General features: G+C 44.8%; 7 protein-coding genes across 7 annotated transcripts; 4 read left to right on the forward strand and 3 right to left on the reverse strand.

Moving 5' to 3' along the window:
* Positions 1-109: 109 nt before the first annotated feature.
* V865_008055 (60S ribosomal protein L37a) lies at positions 110-726 on the reverse strand (the record flags this gene model as incomplete). Its single annotated transcript, XM_066231795.1, has 4 exons — positions 110-256; positions 434-491; positions 571-633; positions 707-726. The coding sequence occupies 4 exons, from the start codon at positions 724-726 to the stop codon at positions 110-112; spliced, it is 288 nt and encodes a 95-aa protein (XP_066087892.1).
* Positions 727-1624: 898 nt separating this feature from the next.
* V865_008056 (GTP cyclohydrolase I) lies at positions 1625-3225 on the forward strand (the record flags this gene model as incomplete). Its single annotated transcript, XM_066231796.1, has 5 exons — positions 1625-2285; positions 2369-2673; positions 2775-2947; positions 3018-3120; positions 3184-3225. The coding sequence occupies 5 exons, from the start codon at positions 1625-1627 to the stop codon at positions 3223-3225; spliced, it is 1284 nt and encodes a 427-aa protein (XP_066087893.1).
* Positions 3226-4017: 792 nt separating this feature from the next.
* On the forward strand, positions 4018-7420 carry V865_008057 (uncharacterized protein; the record flags this gene model as incomplete). Its single annotated transcript, XM_066231797.1, has 8 exons — positions 4018-4098; positions 4172-4551; positions 4661-4708; positions 4770-6831; positions 6906-6974; positions 7036-7150; positions 7236-7330; positions 7394-7420. The coding sequence occupies 8 exons, from the start codon at positions 4018-4020 to the stop codon at positions 7418-7420; spliced, it is 2877 nt and encodes a 958-aa protein (XP_066087894.1).
* A 471-nt stretch (positions 7421-7891) lies between these two features.
* Positions 7892-8285, reverse strand: V865_008058 (uncharacterized protein; the record flags this gene model as incomplete). Its single annotated transcript, XM_066231798.1, has 3 exons — positions 7892-7997; positions 8101-8210; positions 8283-8285. 3 exons carry the CDS (start codon positions 8283-8285, stop codon positions 7892-7894), a joined length of 219 nt encoding a protein of 72 aa, XP_066087895.1.
* A 506-nt stretch (positions 8286-8791) lies between these two features.
* V865_008059 (uncharacterized protein) lies at positions 8792-11933 on the forward strand (the record flags this gene model as incomplete). The annotated part of the gene is made up of 13 exons (XM_066231799.1): positions 8792-8917; positions 8985-9246; positions 9308-9354; positions 9429-9560; positions 9644-9776; positions 9855-10215; positions 10279-10596; positions 10665-10738; positions 10795-10925; positions 10987-11136; positions 11206-11291; positions 11355-11593; positions 11671-11933. 13 exons carry the CDS (start codon positions 8792-8794, stop codon positions 11931-11933), a joined length of 2322 nt encoding a protein of 773 aa, XP_066087896.1.
* Positions 11934-13149: 1216 nt separating this feature from the next.
* V865_008060 (uncharacterized protein) lies at positions 13150-15369 on the forward strand (the record flags this gene model as incomplete). Its single annotated transcript, XM_066231800.1, has 2 exons — positions 13150-14773; positions 14891-15369. The coding sequence occupies 2 exons, from the start codon at positions 13150-13152 to the stop codon at positions 15367-15369; spliced, it is 2103 nt and encodes a 700-aa protein (XP_066087897.1).
* Positions 15370-16645: 1276 nt separating this feature from the next.
* V865_008061 (uncharacterized protein) lies at positions 16646-18280 on the reverse strand (the record flags this gene model as incomplete). Its single annotated transcript, XM_066231801.1, has 1 exon — positions 16646-18280. The coding sequence occupies one exon, from the start codon at positions 18278-18280 to the stop codon at positions 16646-16648; it is 1635 nt and encodes a 544-aa protein (XP_066087898.1).
* Between the last annotated feature and the right edge of the window lie 140 nt (positions 18281-18420).

Below are 18420 nucleotides of genomic sequence, written 5' to 3' on the forward strand. Positions count from 1 at the left end.
TCCAATTCAGTCGGCTATGCAATACATCTCAATCAAACGATCATTACTAGCATCCGCTTCGCTTCCTAGAAAAAGAAAAAAGATCCCAAATCCAGTTATGTAGCTTAACTTATACTTCAGCAACTTCTCTTAATCGTCTGATGGTAGATCGTACGGTGGCGGCTGAGGGGGTACCGAAAGTGTAAGCACCACCGGCGTAGACCTTGGCGCATCCTTTACATTTCCAGATACCGACGGCGGTTCTCTTGACGGCGTTCTGTTGGTGTTGAGTTGTAATGAAACCAGATCATATAGGTGAAGTTGGATATGGTGGAGAGGATGGGGACGTGTCGAGGTAATCGGTAATTGATTGTTATGAGGAAAATAACAGGAAGGAATGGAAGATAACGATCAGCATACCATTCGCTTGTATTTGAGTATGTTTTTCACTAACCTTTCCACACGAAGGACAAGCGTATCGAGCGTGTTGGGTGATTTCCATCTTCTTGACGCTAATTGCCAAGAATAGGTAATACAATCAGTATAGTATTCCAGAGCTTGATTTGCATTTCCCTAAATGACAAAACTCACGTCTTTCTCAAGGAAGCACCGTAACGAGTACCGTATTTACCGGTGACACCGACCTTCTTAGTTCTTTTGGTCTATGAAACATCGAAAGATATGTTAGTTTGATAGATACTTTGGAATGCTGTATCGATGTATAAACATGAGCAAGGGCAAGGGCATGATTCTAAGAAGCACCAATCAAAATCGACGTGTGGTTGAGACTGCGTTGGTTTGCTATATTCTATATTTGACGTTTGAAGTCATAGTCGGATCGTTCTTTACTCTTCGATTAAACAATCCTTCTTCCGTTCATGTCCTCGTAACACAGCAATCTTTCCCATCCTTCCAGCTTTACTTCTGGCCCTCTCTTGTCCGATTCCCATATGAACCATCCTCGTCCATTCTTATCTATCTCAATTTGGTTGACGCTCCTTTGCCATGTTGATTTGCGTTGTAGTTGATATATGCCATGCCATCCCTCTCCTACTATCTATCCCACCATGTCCAAACCCATGCCCTTGCTCATGTGTGTGTTGACGAAGTTGGATGCCTATGACTCACCATTTTTGATAATGTTGGATACGACTTGAAGGATAAAGAAGTAGAAGGTGTACTTTAGATGAACCTTTAAAAATTAACCTGTTGCAGTCAGAGAGTCTGGTCTGGCTGTGTGTGGTAGCAGAACGTGCCAATGACTGGTGACATTGAGAGCGAAGGGTAAGTGTGGAAAGCAGCGAGTGTGGCACTCCAAACAAGGCGAAGATGACCTTAGGAGATAAGCCACCATAGTCTCTTAACACCGATGAAGACGCGGGTCAACTGCATCCTATCCCTTTTTAACGTTTTATCCGAAACCCACCTCAGGTTCAGCCTGATACTCTTGGGCCTTGTTATCATGCACACTCCTCGAATCGGGATGGCATCACCACCATTCAAGCTCTGACTCCATCTCCAAGCACTCTCACTCGAACCGACACTAGGGTTGAGGCTAGGACCAACATCGCATCGACAGCATCACCTAATCGAATTAGCACGTTTATCATACCTCTCATCACCATACTCAACAACGAAACATACAATGTCATCATCCGACAAACCAACTCTATCTTCCTCACCATCCAACTCTACTCGTAATCCACCTGCACCTACTTCTTCACGACCAATCCCAACTGCCAACTTGAACAACCTTTCTCTGTTATCCGAGTCATCAACAGGAAGTTGGGAAAGAGGAAGGATGCATGGGAACGCCCGATCACCCCCAACTCACACATCAAGCTTGGAAGCTGGCTTACCCGGTGTCCCCGGCTCTTTCTCGGCGGAGGGAGGGTTGAATAAACCTTGGCCAGCTAATCAAGGATTGAGTAAACCTGATCCAGCAACTGGCAGAGTCAAATTCCAACCTCAATCAAATGTACCTCATTATTCCCGAACACCAAGAGAAGGATATGGTTTTAGACCTACATCCGGATCTACTACACCTACTACCTCTGCTTCTGCATCTGCCTCGGGAAGCTTGGCATACCCTTTCCCTGCGATACATCGCTCAACGAGAGATGACGAAGATGATTTGGATCATAGACCGGATGGTAGATCCATGGATGAACTGAGAACGGAAGTCAGAGATGAATTGGATAAGAATGGACTGTTAATCCAAGCTGCTAGGGGGGTTGTAAAGGATGTAGCGGGTAATGAAGGTGAGGAGAGAGGGATTGCTGATGAAGAAGGATTGGGTTGGCCAGGTGGGTACAAAGCACTGCTTCATCGAAATGCTTTGTGTTGTTCCCGTAATGTAGATGTACTGAGTTTTGTGATGTTTCAATAGCCAAATCTACCCATCTCCGACTTCATTCATCGCCAACTGAGAAAGCTGCCAATCTCCAATTACTCTCCTCGGCCATTCGAACGGTTCTAGAATGTATAGGTGAAGACCCAGATAGAGAGGGATTACAACGTACGCCCGAAAGATACGCCAAGGCTTTGATGTGGATGACGAAAGGATATGAAGAGAGATTGGTAGATGTAATTAACGATGCTGTCTTTGCTGAGGATCACGACGAGATGGTAATTGTTAGAGATATAGAGGTGTTTAGTCTGTGTGAACATCACATGGTCCCTTTTACTGGTAAAGTGAGTTATAATACTAGTACTGGATTTATCCTCTCGTCCATTCATTACGACGCAGTGGTCCATAATGATCTACTCGCTGATAGTGGATGATATACTTGTAGATATCTATCGGTTATATACCCAATAAATTGGTCTTGGGTTTGTCCAAACTAGCCAGAATAGCCGAAACGTTCTCTCGAAGATTACAGGTCCAAGAGAGGTTGACAAAGCAAGTTGCCCTGGCTGTTGAAGAAGCCATACGACCTAGAGGTGTAGCTGTTGTAATGGAAGCTTCGTGAGTCGCTTGATGCTACCATCCATCTCGAAATCTCTCGTACTAATCCATGAGCTTGGTTCGAACGCAGACACATGTGCATGTCAATGAGAGGTGTGCAGAAACCTGGTGCTACTACTGTTACCAGTACGATGCTTGGATGTTTCAGATCGCAGCAGAAGACTAGAGAAGAGGTGAGTTGTCCCTTACCATCAAGAAGGAGATGGTGATGCTGATAGTCGATGACATTGTGATAGTTCCTTACGCTCATTAGAACACCCAGTGTCACTCATCGTTAATCCCTTTTCGACACAGCATAGATAACATAGATCATACGTCTTGTCATCTTATCATATTTATTCAATTTTCATGCTTGACCTCAACGGATCATCTTGTTTCGGTTTTTGTTTTTCTTTCATGTTCAACATCATTTGTAATTATCATATAGCATTCATCTGTACTATCCTATCCTTTCCATACTTAGCCGCCGAGTGCACATTTTATCAGATAAAAGTATAAACAAATTATAACAGGGTGTATGCATAGACGAACAGTAGGGGATGCAACCGGTATATTATTGGCGCCTACGAGTTGAAAGCTGGTCGAATGATAGATAGGCGCCGGATACGGGATTACCCGGTTACAGCAAGAGTAACAAGAGTGGAGGAATGTCAGTATCAGTGTCATTGTGCTGTCGTGTCGCCATCCCATTCCATCCTACTACGACGCTGTCTTTATCGATCATCTGGACTGTGCGTCTATTCTATCGACAGGCTATTCAATGTTGAGCAGAGGTATAACAAAACCTCTGAGATCATTGAATCACTTGAAATATCAATCTAAACTTTCACCTTGTTCTACTAGATATCTTTCTATCGCTACTTCAAAGCCTACCAATGTGAGTGTATACATTCACAACTAAGCTGTATCGAATCGACTGATCGATCGCAGGATTAGCTTTGCTCATCTTTCCTTTTGCGCAGTCTCTCGCACTTCAATCGTACAAACGAGAACTCAGATCGGTCAATCGTACTCCTCGATTCCGAAGGAATATCTGTCTCTGCACTCACTCTCATATCGACGATAGCATAATGTCAAACGCTGTTCCGGGCGGTGCCACTTCTGCACCTGAACAAGAAGGTCACAGACTTCCTACCAATGTCTATCCCAGTGTGAGCTATCTTACGATCTTTGTATTCCCTCGTCGTGATCACCTATCTATGTTATAGCTAACACCCTGATCAGCTCTATGAACTGGTCATCAAAACCGATCTCGTCGCATCCCCACCAACATTCAGCGGAGAAGCCCTCGTCCACCTCGATATCAAAGAAGATTCTTCCTCTGTTCAGTTCCACTATCACAAAACCCTCACTATCACCCACATCGCAATCTCCACTTCAGATCTCAAGACCACCTCAAATCTCAATGTCCCTCTTTCCGCTCTGAGCTTGAACGAAGAGAACGATGTGGCCACTTTGGACTTGAGCGTATTGCCCGGAGGTGGACTGAAATCGGGTCAGAATCAGACCAAGATCTTCTTTAGGTTCGAAGCGGAATTGAAATCTGCTATGCATGGGTATTATAGATCGGAAGGTGATCCAGATGAGAATGGAAAAAAACCTATGTAAGTGAATTGTCAGCTTACAAGGCGTCCTCTTTTGGTCCTCTTCAAGAAAGGATCAGCAAGGTGGGTCTGAGGATTGATCGGTAAGCTAACATGGATATATTCGTAGCTACGGTCTCACTCAATTCGAAGCTACCGAAGCTCGAAAGGCTTTCCCGTGAGTATCATTGTTGCTTACCATTATCTTGTAGCTGATCGATTTGTGTTATATTCCACAGATGTTGGGACGAACCCCTCGTCAAGTCGAAATTCGCCATCTCGATGATCGCCAGGGAGAAGAATACTTCACTCAGTAACATGCCTGCTATCTCTGAGAAACCTTGGAAAGCCCCGTCCAACGCTTCTGTCGATAATGTCTTCAACGAAAATTACGAACTTGGTTCTTTACTTGGTGGATCTGTTGCACTAGGCAAGACGGAAGGCAAAACTGAGGGTAAAACTGAAGGCAAGACCGAGGGTAAGACTGAGGGTAAGACGGAAGGGAAAACCGAATCGAACGAAGAAGGATGGAAGATCACCAAATATGAGACTTCCCCTCTCATGTCTACCTACCTTGTCGCCTATGCGTCAGGAGAATTCGTATCTCTCGAATCAGCTCATCACTCCAAACTTACCGGAAAGACCGTCCCTCTCAAGATCTACGCTACGAAAGATCAGATTAAACAAGCTCAATTCGCTTTGGACATCAAGAAATGGGCTTTACCAGTCTACGAAGAGATCTTCGATATCCCTTACGCCTTGCCTAAACTTGATACACTCGTTGCTCACGATTTCGATGCTGGAGCTATGGAGAATTGGGGTTTGATCACTGGACGAACTACGGCTTATCTCTACGATCCCGAGAAATCACCTTTATCAGCCAAGAAGCGAGTCGCCGTTGTCCAATGTCATGAACTCGCTCATATGTGGTTTGGTGATATCGTCACTATGAAATGGTGGGATAACTTATGGCTGAACGAAGCTTTCGCTACCTTAATGGGAGAACTAGTGATCTTAGATCGAATTTGGCCAGAATGGAAACCAAGATCACAATTCTTGAAATCACACTTACAAGGTGCCTTAGATCTCGACTCTCAAAGATCTTCTCATCCTATCGAAGTCGATTGTCCGGACTCTAACCAAATTGCTCAAATCTTTGATGCTATCTCGTACTCCAAGGGTGCATCAGTATTGAGAATGCTGGCTTCCGTCGTAGGAGAACCAACTTTCCTCAAAGGAGTTTCGATTTACTTGAAGAAACATATTTATGGTAATGCCGAGACTAAAGATTTGTGGGATGGCATTTCCGAAGCTTCCGGATTGGACGTAGCCAAAATAATGAAGAATTGGACATTGAAAGTTGGTTTCCCCGTGATCAAAGTTGAAGAATCCTCCGATGGCAAGATCAAATTGACCCAAAATCGATTCTTATCCACTGGAGATGTCAAACCTGAAGAAGATGAAACCATCTGGTATGTTCCCTTGGAAGTTGCTACTCTCGATAAAGACGGTAAGATCTCTGTAGATCATAAAGCTACTCTTGAGGAGAGATCTTCGACATATGATTTGAAAGGAAACGATTCGTTCAAATTGAATGCTCAGACAGTCGGTGTATACAGAGTATCATACGAACCTGAAAGATTAGTCAAATTAGGTAAAGAAGCATCTAAATATACTATTGAAGATCGAGTTGGATTAGTATCAGATGCTGCTACGTTGGCTAGAGCAGGATATGCCAAGACATCAGGATCGTTAAGCTTGATCAACGAAATTGTCAAAGGTGGTGAAGAAGAATATTTACCTTGGTCACAAATTGGTTCTGCGCTTTCTAGATTATCAGGTGCATGGTGGGAACAACCTGAATCTACCCGAAAAGCATTCAATAAATTCCGAATCGACCTGTTCAAACCTCTCAGTGGTAAATTAGGATTTGAAGGTGGTAAAGATGAATTACCTGAGATTAAAGAATTGAGAGAATTGATTATTGGTACACTTGCTGCTACTGAGGATGAAGATATCTTGAAAGAGATTAAAGAGAGGTTCCAACCTTTCCTTGAGAACAATGACGATTCAAAGATTCCACCTGATTTACAACGAACGATCTTCAGTAACGTCGTTGAACATGGTGGAAAGGCGGAGTACGAGAAATTGTTGAGTGTTTATAACAAACCTCCTAATCCGTCTACGAAGGTTGATGCGATGTACGCTTTGACCTCGCCAAAGGATCGGGAGTTGTTAGATAGGACGTTTAAGATGATGGGCGATGGGAGTGTTAAAGATCAGGATCTGTATATCTTCTTCGTGAGTTCATATTAATCCAGACTATCTTCAAGCTTGATGAAGAGAAGCTAATATAAATGTGCATTCCTTTGTAGTTCGGTTTATCAGCTAACAAATACGCTAGAAGACAGATTGCTGAATACTTTGTCAAGGAGTATGATACTGTACGTATTGCTCCAATCTCATCATTGACTACCGTGCTTTCACTGATACTTGATTCCACAGCTCATGAAACGATACCCTGACGGATACGGTGTCAACTACCTCGTCAAAGGCGCTTTCGCCTCTTTGTCTTCTCATGATGATCTCAAGATGGTCAAGGACTTCTTCAAAGATAAAGGTGGGTCGACATCGTTTACTCTCTCTTTCTTTATTCAATTCATGGTTGATCAAATGCTAACGTCCTGTATGGGTCTTATCATTAGATATCCGAAAATACAAGTCTGCTGTTGCGCAAACTTGCGATTCTATCCAGGCGGCTGCTGATTGGGTACAAAGAGATTCAGGGGATGTTGAGAAGGTCAGTCGATACATACCACTTTCCTCATTGTACGTTTTATAGAAGCTGACTTGCCTTTCACAGTGGCTCAAAGAGCATAAATACCTTTAAATGCATCAGTGGGTATGAGGTGATTCGTGGTTATTTGAGTTTTGGGGGGTTCGGGGGGTTCGGGGGGTTATCATATATGAAGGTGTATGTATGTACATAGCACGAGTTCTGAGAAAGATATTTGATACGTAAATCATGCAAGAGAAGAAGTTCATTGATTGGTAGTTGCGATCCGCTTCAGCGTACAGTAAAATAAAAGAACTTCTTTCTGCGTGTTCTCTCTGACCACACCTGTCAACCCCCTTTCTTGAGAATACAATGGTTATTATACATATGAGGTTGTTCGTCACTATACTGTCTATCACAATACTAAGCTAAGAGTCCCTAGACCGCTCCGTAACTTTACCTGACTTATGAGCGTATAAGCAGTTTAGAGTTTATAGGTTATTTCAGATGATATAACCTTTATCCTAAGTGTTATACTCCCTTCTCGACTGACCCCAGTCCTATCCACCAGTGAATCTATCATGATCATGATCCCATTATTATCGTTATGGCCATTGCTATACAAGCCAACGATACGTAAGGCGATAACCTCTCGCCTATCCTTGCACATTTGAAGAATAACCCGAGGAAGCTGTCACGGAGAATGATATAAATCAGCTACAACGACTCGTTCATATTGAACTTTGCTGATGAGCGATGAAGGGAGTGGAGTGGAGTACAGTAGATTGACTCACCCTTCTCTATTCCTATCTACTAGACCTGGGGCGGTACCTCTTATATACGTACATGTGCAGATCATCAGGAGGAGTACGAGAAGTAGGGATTGGAAGTTGAATAAGGCAGACTATATTGCAGAACAACAGACATAGGGATTAGCCAGATGAGACAGAGTTTGAGATAAGGTAGTGGGACATACCATGATGTATCGTTACTTCTTCGCCTGTTCTCTCTTGTGAGACACCTCTTTCCTTTAGATATTGCTCGAAGAGATACAAAAAATGTAAGAATTGCTCTAGCCGCCTGGCGATGGTCGAGTCGAGTGATAAATGAAGAATGGGGGGGACGCTTTCGATAGAGTCTGAGCCTTTGTCTTGAGGGTATATAAGGTGATTCTTGAGTATGTGATCAGTCGTCTGTATGTTATGTGACTTATGATGAGACACGTCGAAATGTTGAAGAGTTGCGAGGTTGCGACCTGGAGGGATGACGAAGAGGAGGTGGTCAAGAGCGGCGATCACCGACTTGGGGTACACTCGAGGTGAGGTGAGGTAATCGATCTAAGCGCGACTGCACTTGTGAGATCACTTTGGTATTCTTGATCTTCCTTTTGATATCCATTCCCATACTACCGCATACCAGGACAGAACATACATAACATGATCCACTCAGTATAGCTCATACAAATAGAGACGGAGTCGAATCATCATGGCTCCGACATCAAAGAGCTCAAAGAAGAGCAGCTCATCGAGCAGCTCAAGTTCAAGCTCGAAGAGTTCTTCCTCGAAAACAAGCTTGTCTGCCCCGACAAGGAAGATGAGCAGTATGAGCTCGGTAAGCTGGCATTTTACCTTTGACTCTAAGAAAGATAGCTCATATTGCATTGTTGTTGGTCTATCAGTTTCAACCGACTCTCAACTTCAAACCTTCCTCATCTTCCTCCTCGTCATCTTCCAGACCATCTACCTCCACATCGTCGAGGAAAGATGAAGAAGATCGAAAACTTATGCCTCCCCCTCCACCTGGTGTCAAGCCCAAAAATGTCAGTCCACCAAAAGTACCCAATGGTGCTTTGAATGGGAAAGGGAAGAACAAGGAGGTCATAGTGGTAGATGATGACGACGACGAGGAAGACAACAGGTCTGGATTGAATGATGCACAAGGTGAGCTAGCTGGTGTATCCCAAGACGGGTCGACGACGATGCAGCTGACATCATAATATAGATGACAAAGCTCAAATGTGGACTGATCTCTATGCTCCTGCAATCGAGGTGAGCTACACGTCCTCGGATTCGGATGGGACAAAGCTCATTGTGCAAGGAATCTGTTACCCTAAACGTCATAGGCCGAACTAGCACCTGGCAAAGCACGTATTGCAAAAGTGAAGAACTGGTTACATGAGTCGTTATTTGGATATCCATCCGATGTATCTCCTCCACCGAGGAATGTCAATACAGACAAATTGAGGAAATATAAGGTATGTACCAACATCACTTAGCTGTCTGTACACCAGAGGGAGAACCACACAGCTGATCTGATCTCTGCTATCTAACGGTATAGAGGATATTATTCTTGAGCGGTCCAGCGGGAGTAGGGAAGACTACCACGGTCAGATTACTCTGTCAGAGCTTGGGAGTGGAAATCATGGAATGGGGTGAAAGTGTTGAAGAATGGAGTCTGGGTGGTGGAATAGGTAAGTGACAGATCTCAGCTGACATAGGAGTTTGCGACCAACATCTGTAGCTGATACGATATATGCTTTTACGAACAGATAGAGAATCATCGATATCGAAATTCAGTTCATTCATCTCACGGTCCTCCTATCCATCTCTATCAATGACAACTCAGCGTACCTCTTCTCAGCCAACAGCAATGAAACCACGTTTGATCCTATTGACCTCTTTGCCGAACTTGTCGCATATACCTACGCGAGAATCCTTTCACTCTTCGTTATTGACGTTTTGTCAGACATTCAATAGTCTGAGCTGTCCCATGGTGATTATCCATAGTGATGCCGGGTCGGGAGGAAGGGCAGAAGAAAGTTGGATGGAGAGGGATCGAGGAGGGAGAGAAGGATCGTTGGAAGTGCTGGGTAGAGAAGTAAGGGATGGTCCATGGTGTCAGGAGATAGAGTGAGCTGAGTCCCAGAAGAGAAGCCACCGTCAGCTAATGGCATTCTTCTTATGATATGATAGCTTCCTACCACTCGCACCTACTTTCCTGAACAAAGCTCTTTTAAGGGTACTCCAAACTGCCATTCCCCGAGCTGTTGACCGACCTTCTCACGCGACTGTACAGCTCATCGCCCTGTCTTCCAACGGTGATTTACGATCAGCAATCAATACACTTCAGTTGGTATGTAGTGGGAAGAAAGAGAGTAAGAGCAAAAAGAGGAAATCTAGAGGTGATAATGAGGTAGAGGAAGATGGTGGACCGAGGAAAAAAGGATCGGGAAAAGGAAGTAGGGGTGGGAAAGGAGCGAAATTAGATGTTAGTAAGGATCTGAGAGCTGTGTAAGTGCTGACCAGTTTGATTATTCGAATTGTAAATGTAATTTGGCTAATCCAGATGTATCCCTTAGACTGGATGCGATGACGAGGAAAGAACAGTCATTAAACCTTTTTCATGCGCTTGGAAAAGTGTTCTACAATAAACGTAAGTGTTCAAGAAGGAATTTTCGGCTACATCAGCTTACAGATAGGTATGTGTAGGTCTGGACGATCCGAATATGGATGACGAAGACGAAGAACTGCTGGAACGGATCCGGAAATTGCCTCCTGATGATCCCTTACCCAGCCATCTGAGGGAGTTCACAAGACGTAAATCACTTGTCCAAATAGAGGTCAGTTAGTGCCCTCAGATCATTGTTCAAAGGATTTGAGCTGACCCTCCAACCCACATAGTCATTCATACCCACCATCCCTGTCGATGCATCTTCTTTTGCATTATGGATCCACCAATCGTTCCCTAATTATTGCAATGAGATCGAGGAGATCTCAGCTGGGCTGGACGAACTTTGTTCAGCAGACGTGATGAGGACGGATGATGATATTGTGAGTCAGCTTATGGATTCCTCTGGAGGCAACAACCAAGCTGATTCTGGAATCTGTATATTTCGTTAGTGGCAATCCAGTCCGCAAGCTATTTCTTATGCCTTACATCTTTCTGTTCGAGGGATGTTGATGTCCTTGCCTAGTCCTGTACCAAGGTGAGCTAACGTGTCTGGAATGAGATCCATCGTCGTAGCTAACTTGTTGACGTGTCAATATAGGAAATCGCAAAAAGTCGTCAAACCTCAATTTTTCGAATCGTTCCGATTGGAGCGAGATAACATCTCTTCACTGGATCACGTCGCAGGGTATATCACTAAGAAGGGAGTGGTAGCTAGTAATGCCTTTGCCGACGGTGGTGTACATCACGAATTGGGTGTATGGGGAGGTATGATGAATAAACGAGTATTGGCTGGGGAGATGGTGCCTATGATGGTCAAGATTCAATCACTACACGGCCGTGAGTGTTATATTCGCTTCATTGCAGCTGCATTTGGAAGTTAAGTAGATATATAGCTGACGAACATTTATTGGCAGATCTACTGCTTCCTCCTTCCGCTCAATCATTGTGTCTACCTCCATACTCCTCTTTCACCTCTTCTCGAGCTACTGCAGAATTGGCAGCGAAGGATGAACTGGATGCTGAGGACGAGTACGAAGCTACTGCAGCAGGGGATGATGGACTGGGTGACGTACCGTCCACTCATTCAGGATGGGACGAAGAGGATTCTCTAAAGGATGGGAAAGAAAAGGAGGAAGATTGGTTGATGGATGATGATATCGTTGATGATTGGGATTGAGGAGTTTCTGCATTGATGAACGAACGCGCAAACAGACAAAGATACCGACACGCAAAGAATGAGAAATGTTGTACATATGTACATAGTGTAGTAAATCAAGCCAAAATGCATTGTACGTTCATGTACTGTACGTATGTGGTGATGCAAGTACCACATTTGCACTGCCGAACTGATCTTCGGATTTATGCTGCGGGTGTTCAGGATTAATTAGCGTTATCATTCCATCACATCGTACGATTAGAGGATAAGCTCTTTGTTTCCCTTTGGTTCTTCAGGTGCCGGTCCGCTTGTTCGTCTACCCAGTTGACTACACAAAGACACTGCTTTCGACCCATCCTGAAAATCCAGATTTCATCTACGGAACGCCACTCCCACCCTGATCGATACGAAACGTACGGGTCAGATAGCTTCGAGACTTGATTAACACGAGTTGACAACGCATTTTGTGTGTGTTGATGTCATTAGAATGGTCACGATTGGACTCCCTATCAACAACTCGAAACACAAGAGATTCACATAGTCGAGACGGCGTGTATGCAAACGTGCAAACACGACTAATCTGTACAGTACCACCGGACCTTCATTAGAAGCTGAGGGATTTGGGTCTCGGTTCTTCTTCCGATTAGACCTTCCGAATTCCAGAACATGAACGATGATAAGATAACCTACCATGCGGGTCTCAACAATGAGGTTTTGCCTTTGTTGGAATGTTTGGTGCGGGTGCATTCAGACGTCATATACAAAGATGTAAGGGAAGTTCGTTTAAAGGGCGACTTGAAGGTTTGCTTCGTTGCTTTGTTGGGAATGTTTATAATGGTCGACCACAGGCTGCTTCCAACCCGGTCGTGTCGATAATCAAGTAACCAATATATAAGAAAGCAGAGTCGAATAGACCTTTCACTTGCCACCACTTCTACATCATTGCGACATATATAATCAAATTGGCATACGTACTACTCTGCTTAACTCGACAACAATCGAGTGGAATCGACGTCGGATCAACCTTATCTACCTGCTACTACTATACCACCACCAACCCACCACTGACAACAGTAGAATCTCTTGACTCATCTGATATCAGACATTTTGTGATCATTAAACTTGATTCGCGTTCTGAGACCGACGATCATCCCCGAAAGTCAACTCATCAATTCAATCTTTCGTATCAAAGATCAACGCACAGACCACCGCGCCTTAACAACGTGTTTTGATAAAGATGACAGTATACGAGTACGATATATTCACACCAATCCCACATTCCCCCTCAAGGAGAAGACATCCTCATACTCATACTCATTCCCTTCATTCCTCAAAAAGAAGACATTCCATCTCTTCATCTACCTCCTCTACCACCTCAGTCCCATTCCCCGTACCAGGGCCGGGTCCAACTTATATCAGACCAGAACAACGACAAAACCACCTCGGTATATCATTTGGCATGTCCCCATCAATAGCAGAGATCATGTCTACCCCACCACCTCTCTCACCCTCTTCTTCCTCTTCTATGACATACTCATCTTCCTCGCCTACTACGCCCAACTCGCCAAGCAAGTTGATATTCTTCCCTCAACCGATCAGCTTCGATCACGACGACGAAGAGGAAGATGTATTCGCTGATACACCTTCCTCATATAGGAATCGATCACTGGCCAAGCGGAATATCAATGACGATTTCAGTTCATTGGCTTTGGGACTGGGAGGGATCGATAAGTTACCTGATGAACCATTCTATCCCAGTACTTCAAGTACATTCAGTGGTGTTAATTCTCTTCCTAATATACCTCTTAATTCTACACAACTCCCCTCTTCAGGTAGTGGTGGTGATACGAATGGAAATCAGCTTCTTCCCTCAGCTATACCGTATAGCAATTCAGGTATTTCACAGCCTAGCGAAACGCAGAAGGAAAAACGAAAACCTTTCGGACACAGTTTCTTACCTCCATTACCACCCCAACAAAAAGGTATACCCACACCTCTACTTCCCATGGGATTCTTACCTCCTCTTTCATCTTGGCAACCACCTCCCCACCGATCTCCTACAAAATCAACATTACGAAGGACCGATTCGGATATCCTTCTTCCCTTTGAAGCTGAGATCCAGGCTGAGGAAACCAAAAGACCAATCAAGTTGAACGGACACATGAGGAAGAGCTCGAACGATTCTGAAATGACCATCAAGTTAGGTAATGGGTTCGTAGCTCTGGGTGAATCTCCGCCTCAGGACACTGATGATGGTAAAAATGGTGATTTTCAATCCCAACCTCGAAACGCGATGATCATCAACGCTTATGGACATGGATATGGTATTGAACGAAGATCAAAACCCAATATCTCGAGGACTTTGAGTCAACGTGATCCGACAACTGTACGACACGAAAGTCATTCGGGTGGAAGTGGAAGTGGAAATAGATATAGATCATCCTCATTTTCCGACATCAACCCTAAATCACCACCTCGACCTTCCTCACCCACACCGTATTCCTATAAACCACATGTATCTTCACCTTTGAACCAAAATGGTAGACCAACTTCGCCAATCCCGTTCGCGATAGATGAATATCACTTCCGACCCCAAGGGCAAGCTACAAGTGGGAGTCGATTCACCAGACCTGTATCACCTTCTTTACCAGAAGATCTCCTTACGCCATATGCACATAACACATACACCCACCAAACACTTTCATCAGCACCTGAACGACCCAAATCACCTACGACCGCTAGAGAATCCCTGAATGCCGTATTGATAAGACACCCTAAATATGAGGACGATGAAGATGGAGAAGGGTACGGTAAAGATTCTTTAGGTAGGTTGATAAGGAATGCTCAGAAATATGAGTCTGGTGAGTTGATCTTACTAGAGCGCCACTTTCCTATGCTGTACCATAGTACAATACTCTGTCCCTAAAGTAAACGTAGAGCAGAGTCGGGCTGATAATCTGGAATATCGTAAAATCAAGGTCCTTCCTCGTATTTCCCCAATACACCACCTAAATCACCAACCTCCCATCCTTATACCTTACCTCTACCTTCCAACTCAAATGGGATCAAAAGCAAGAGGAACGCGAAAAGGGGATTTCCAATTCTCAAATCACTATTCCCACCTTCACCACCACCTTCGTCCCCGTCTCTAAATGGTCTTTCCGCTCCAGACCTTGAAATCCAGGTGGAAGAGCACGTAAGGTCGAGCGCAATTTCGGATGCTCACGTTCAACGGTCGTTTGACGTTGACAAGGTGAATGAGAGGTTGAGAACCCAACGAGGTAGGATATGTTTTGAAGAATTGGAAGGTGTCGGTCGACCTCTGTTCGAGCATGAAGATGAAGATGATGATGAGGGGGTTGTGCATCGACAAGGAATGAATAGTCATACTCGTAAGATTGGCAAGAGAGATGGATCAAGACCAGGTACGGGAAGAAGGTGGACACTACCTTTTTAACCAGCGAAAAAACGAGATAGAGCAGGGATGAGAATGAACATGGGAGTGGAGGTCATGATCAAACTTTCCAATCGATTCACAGGATCAGATTCCCTCTCTTTCTTATCTGCGAAGACTCGCATTGGCCCTGGTCCTCTGTCGACTGTTTGAGTTGAATAGTTTTTTCAACAAATATTAATATGTAACCTTCGTCGTTTCCTGTCGAAATCACCCAGAGAACTATATAATCTATTTGTATCTAAGGGGTAAGTAATTACTGATGTTAAGATCTCCCTGTTCATGACCCGACTTGATGGTGTGTCGTCCGACGAATTCTCTAATGTCCCCAGACTCTCTTAAGCAAGTACATGAAAACTGGACATCTGCTTCAGCTGTCCTCGTTGCCCGAGCTGCAGTAAGATTGATTTTATTGACGGTGATGGGTGAGCTTAAATGCGATGGAAGCTCGATGACGAGTTTTAGCTAATTTCGGACTTCAATAAAGAGAAGCGGGAATCGACATATGGACATAAGCATTCGGTGAGGAAGCATTCTTGGGCGTTCTTGATTTTCGAAGGCAATTGAGACGAGATGGATCGTAGGATATGACATACAAATGTATGCATAAATTACGTCTAAGTTGTTTGATGGTCACGGAAGACTTTGTTTGTGCGCTCGGTAGTCGGTCATGCAAACAGGTGAATACCCTTCACTTGCTCTTCGTGACTTACAGATTTATATGATCGACTCTTCAGCCGATACAACACCTCTGTCACCGTCGCTCTGTCTCACATACACACGGTGTGATGGCTCCCACATAGCGCTACATGTAGTGTGTTGCGGTATTGATCCGGACTAAGACAGGATGAGAAGCGGACGGTCACATGGCCTAATGTCACGTTACCTTCTCATATATCCTCAATCGCTCACCATTTTCAGCTCCACTCCAACGTAGAGCCAAGACTGTTGCCAACAAGGTGGCAGAAAGCATCTGTGATTATTTCGATGTCATTCTCATAAATCCATCAATTTGCGCGCACCCTCTTATATCAAATAAGCACACGCATCAGTGATCAAACTTTGGCTCGGCCTGATGTCTAAATGCATAGCCAACACCGGCACCAATGATATATCGCAAGCCATGCTAAAGCAGCGTGACCGACATCCACCACCCTGCCCGCATCACTGAAGGAAGAGCTTGCTTCGGACAGCAAGAACGCAGCGGGTCCTGTGATATATGTGAATTCAGTTCCCCTTCGGGTGTTTTCAGCGGGATAACTCACTTCGACGTGTAACTTCAGCCGAGGTAACCCGTGATCTGACCACTGGTTACAAGGGGCATATCTTGGAAAGCGAACGCGAGGCCAATTCGCCTGAACCGATGAACACCATCAGGACCCTCAAAAGGCTCCAGAATCAGAAGGGTATCTTCGTCGGTCAGACCTGGAGGTCCAACGCAAAAGAAGACGCTTGATGGTGACACTTTGTATCCTGGCAAATTGGGATGAAGCAGAATATATTGTCCATTACCGTTTTGAGGTTCGATGATTTTGCACAAGTGGGCATTGAGAGTTCGAGCTGTAAGCCCTTTTGCACGTTTCCCGTTGGCATCGGTCACTATCTCGGCTTGTAAGACCTGAAGAGCGTTTGCAAAGTCCGCCTTGTTTCCCTCAGTCATCGGCTGAAGGATCTTGGCTAGTCTTTCAAGACCGGTGCTGACGATGATCTTTCGAACGGGTATGCTGTTTACGACTCGTGCGTATAACTGAAAGGTACACTTCAAGCCATTCTCATCTAAGATGCGTTCACCTATAACGGGTTCCGACCATAGTCTGCTTCTTACAAAGTCTAAATCTCGAGGATCGGGCAGGTGAGAGGCGCCAGGTGCTGCTCGACCTTGGAACAGCATGAATGATGCGTCGCCAGTAGCTAAAAAGTACTCAAGTAATTGCTTCTCGAAAGACCCGGAGGTATACTCCACTTTGATCGCATGGAGATTGTTGAGGAGACTTCGTGTGGCGAAAAGTCTATCTTGAAACCGTGTGCAGGCTCTAGTGCTGGCGAAACGAAGGGCTTGTCCAATAGTAGTGGGTAGTACCGTTTCATAAAGCGCCCAGATCCCCCGCATCTCTAGAGACATCCCACCGAGACCTAGCTGAAGATGGACTCTACTTGATAGAATGTATATCCCTTTCAAGCCTAACATGAATTCTTCCAGAGGCAGAGTGGAGTTTTCTGCGCCTATAAGGATGACATCGGTTGCGACCTTCATTTCTTGTATGAGCCAGACCCGGTTGAACCAAGGGTCGAGGCAGATATCCCGTACGAGTTTTATCATATCCATGAGATTGCCCGCCTGAGTCAAGGGACCGGCAGCGATGCCAACTGGATATCCGTCAAGTTGATCCTCGAACCAGAGGTCTTGAGGAACCAAACCCATAAGGGTGGACGCATCTTGGTTGCGGCCAGCACGTACCAATGTAGCCCACATAGTCTGGTGCTCGAGCGTATTTAATTGGGGCAGCAAACGATAGCCCACGTCATTGAGAAGCGCGAATGTCCGCTTTGATTCGCGAAAGTACGACGCACTTCTGTGTGTCTCCATCGAAGCCTCATCATCATTGTCCTGATCCACGCAGTAAGCGTCCCACCACAGGTATCGTGCTGGGTATACCTGACAAACGGCCGCAAGTCGACCTTGCTTTCTGTAAACTGGACCCGCACCCATTCCCAATGCCCAGCCCATACCAGGAAGTCTGGACGTTTCCTGTGGACCCCAAACATGCGAGACCGTCGAATAAGATACCTTTCCGGTTTCTGCACCTTCGATATCGTTGAACATGACTGATTTGCCTATTTTAATATCGTATAACCTTAGTGGAGTAATTGCAGATTCTTTAGGCGTGGAAGAGCTGAATGAGGACTCAGTCATCTTGAATATGATGTAGCGTAGCCTTTATGCTTTTCATAGAACCTGGATCAGGGTTGATGGATGTCGAACCAGAGCGACGCGGTGGCAACACAATGGCCAAAATTGGCCAGAAATATATACCAGGCAGCAGATTCTTTTGC

The sequence above is a fragment of the Kwoniella europaea genome, chromosome 3 (assembly GCF_036810445.1).
Source record: "Kwoniella europaea PYCC6329 chromosome 3, complete sequence".
Classification (NCBI taxonomy): Eukaryota; Fungi; Basidiomycota; class Tremellomycetes; order Tremellales; family Cryptococcaceae; genus Kwoniella; species Kwoniella europaea.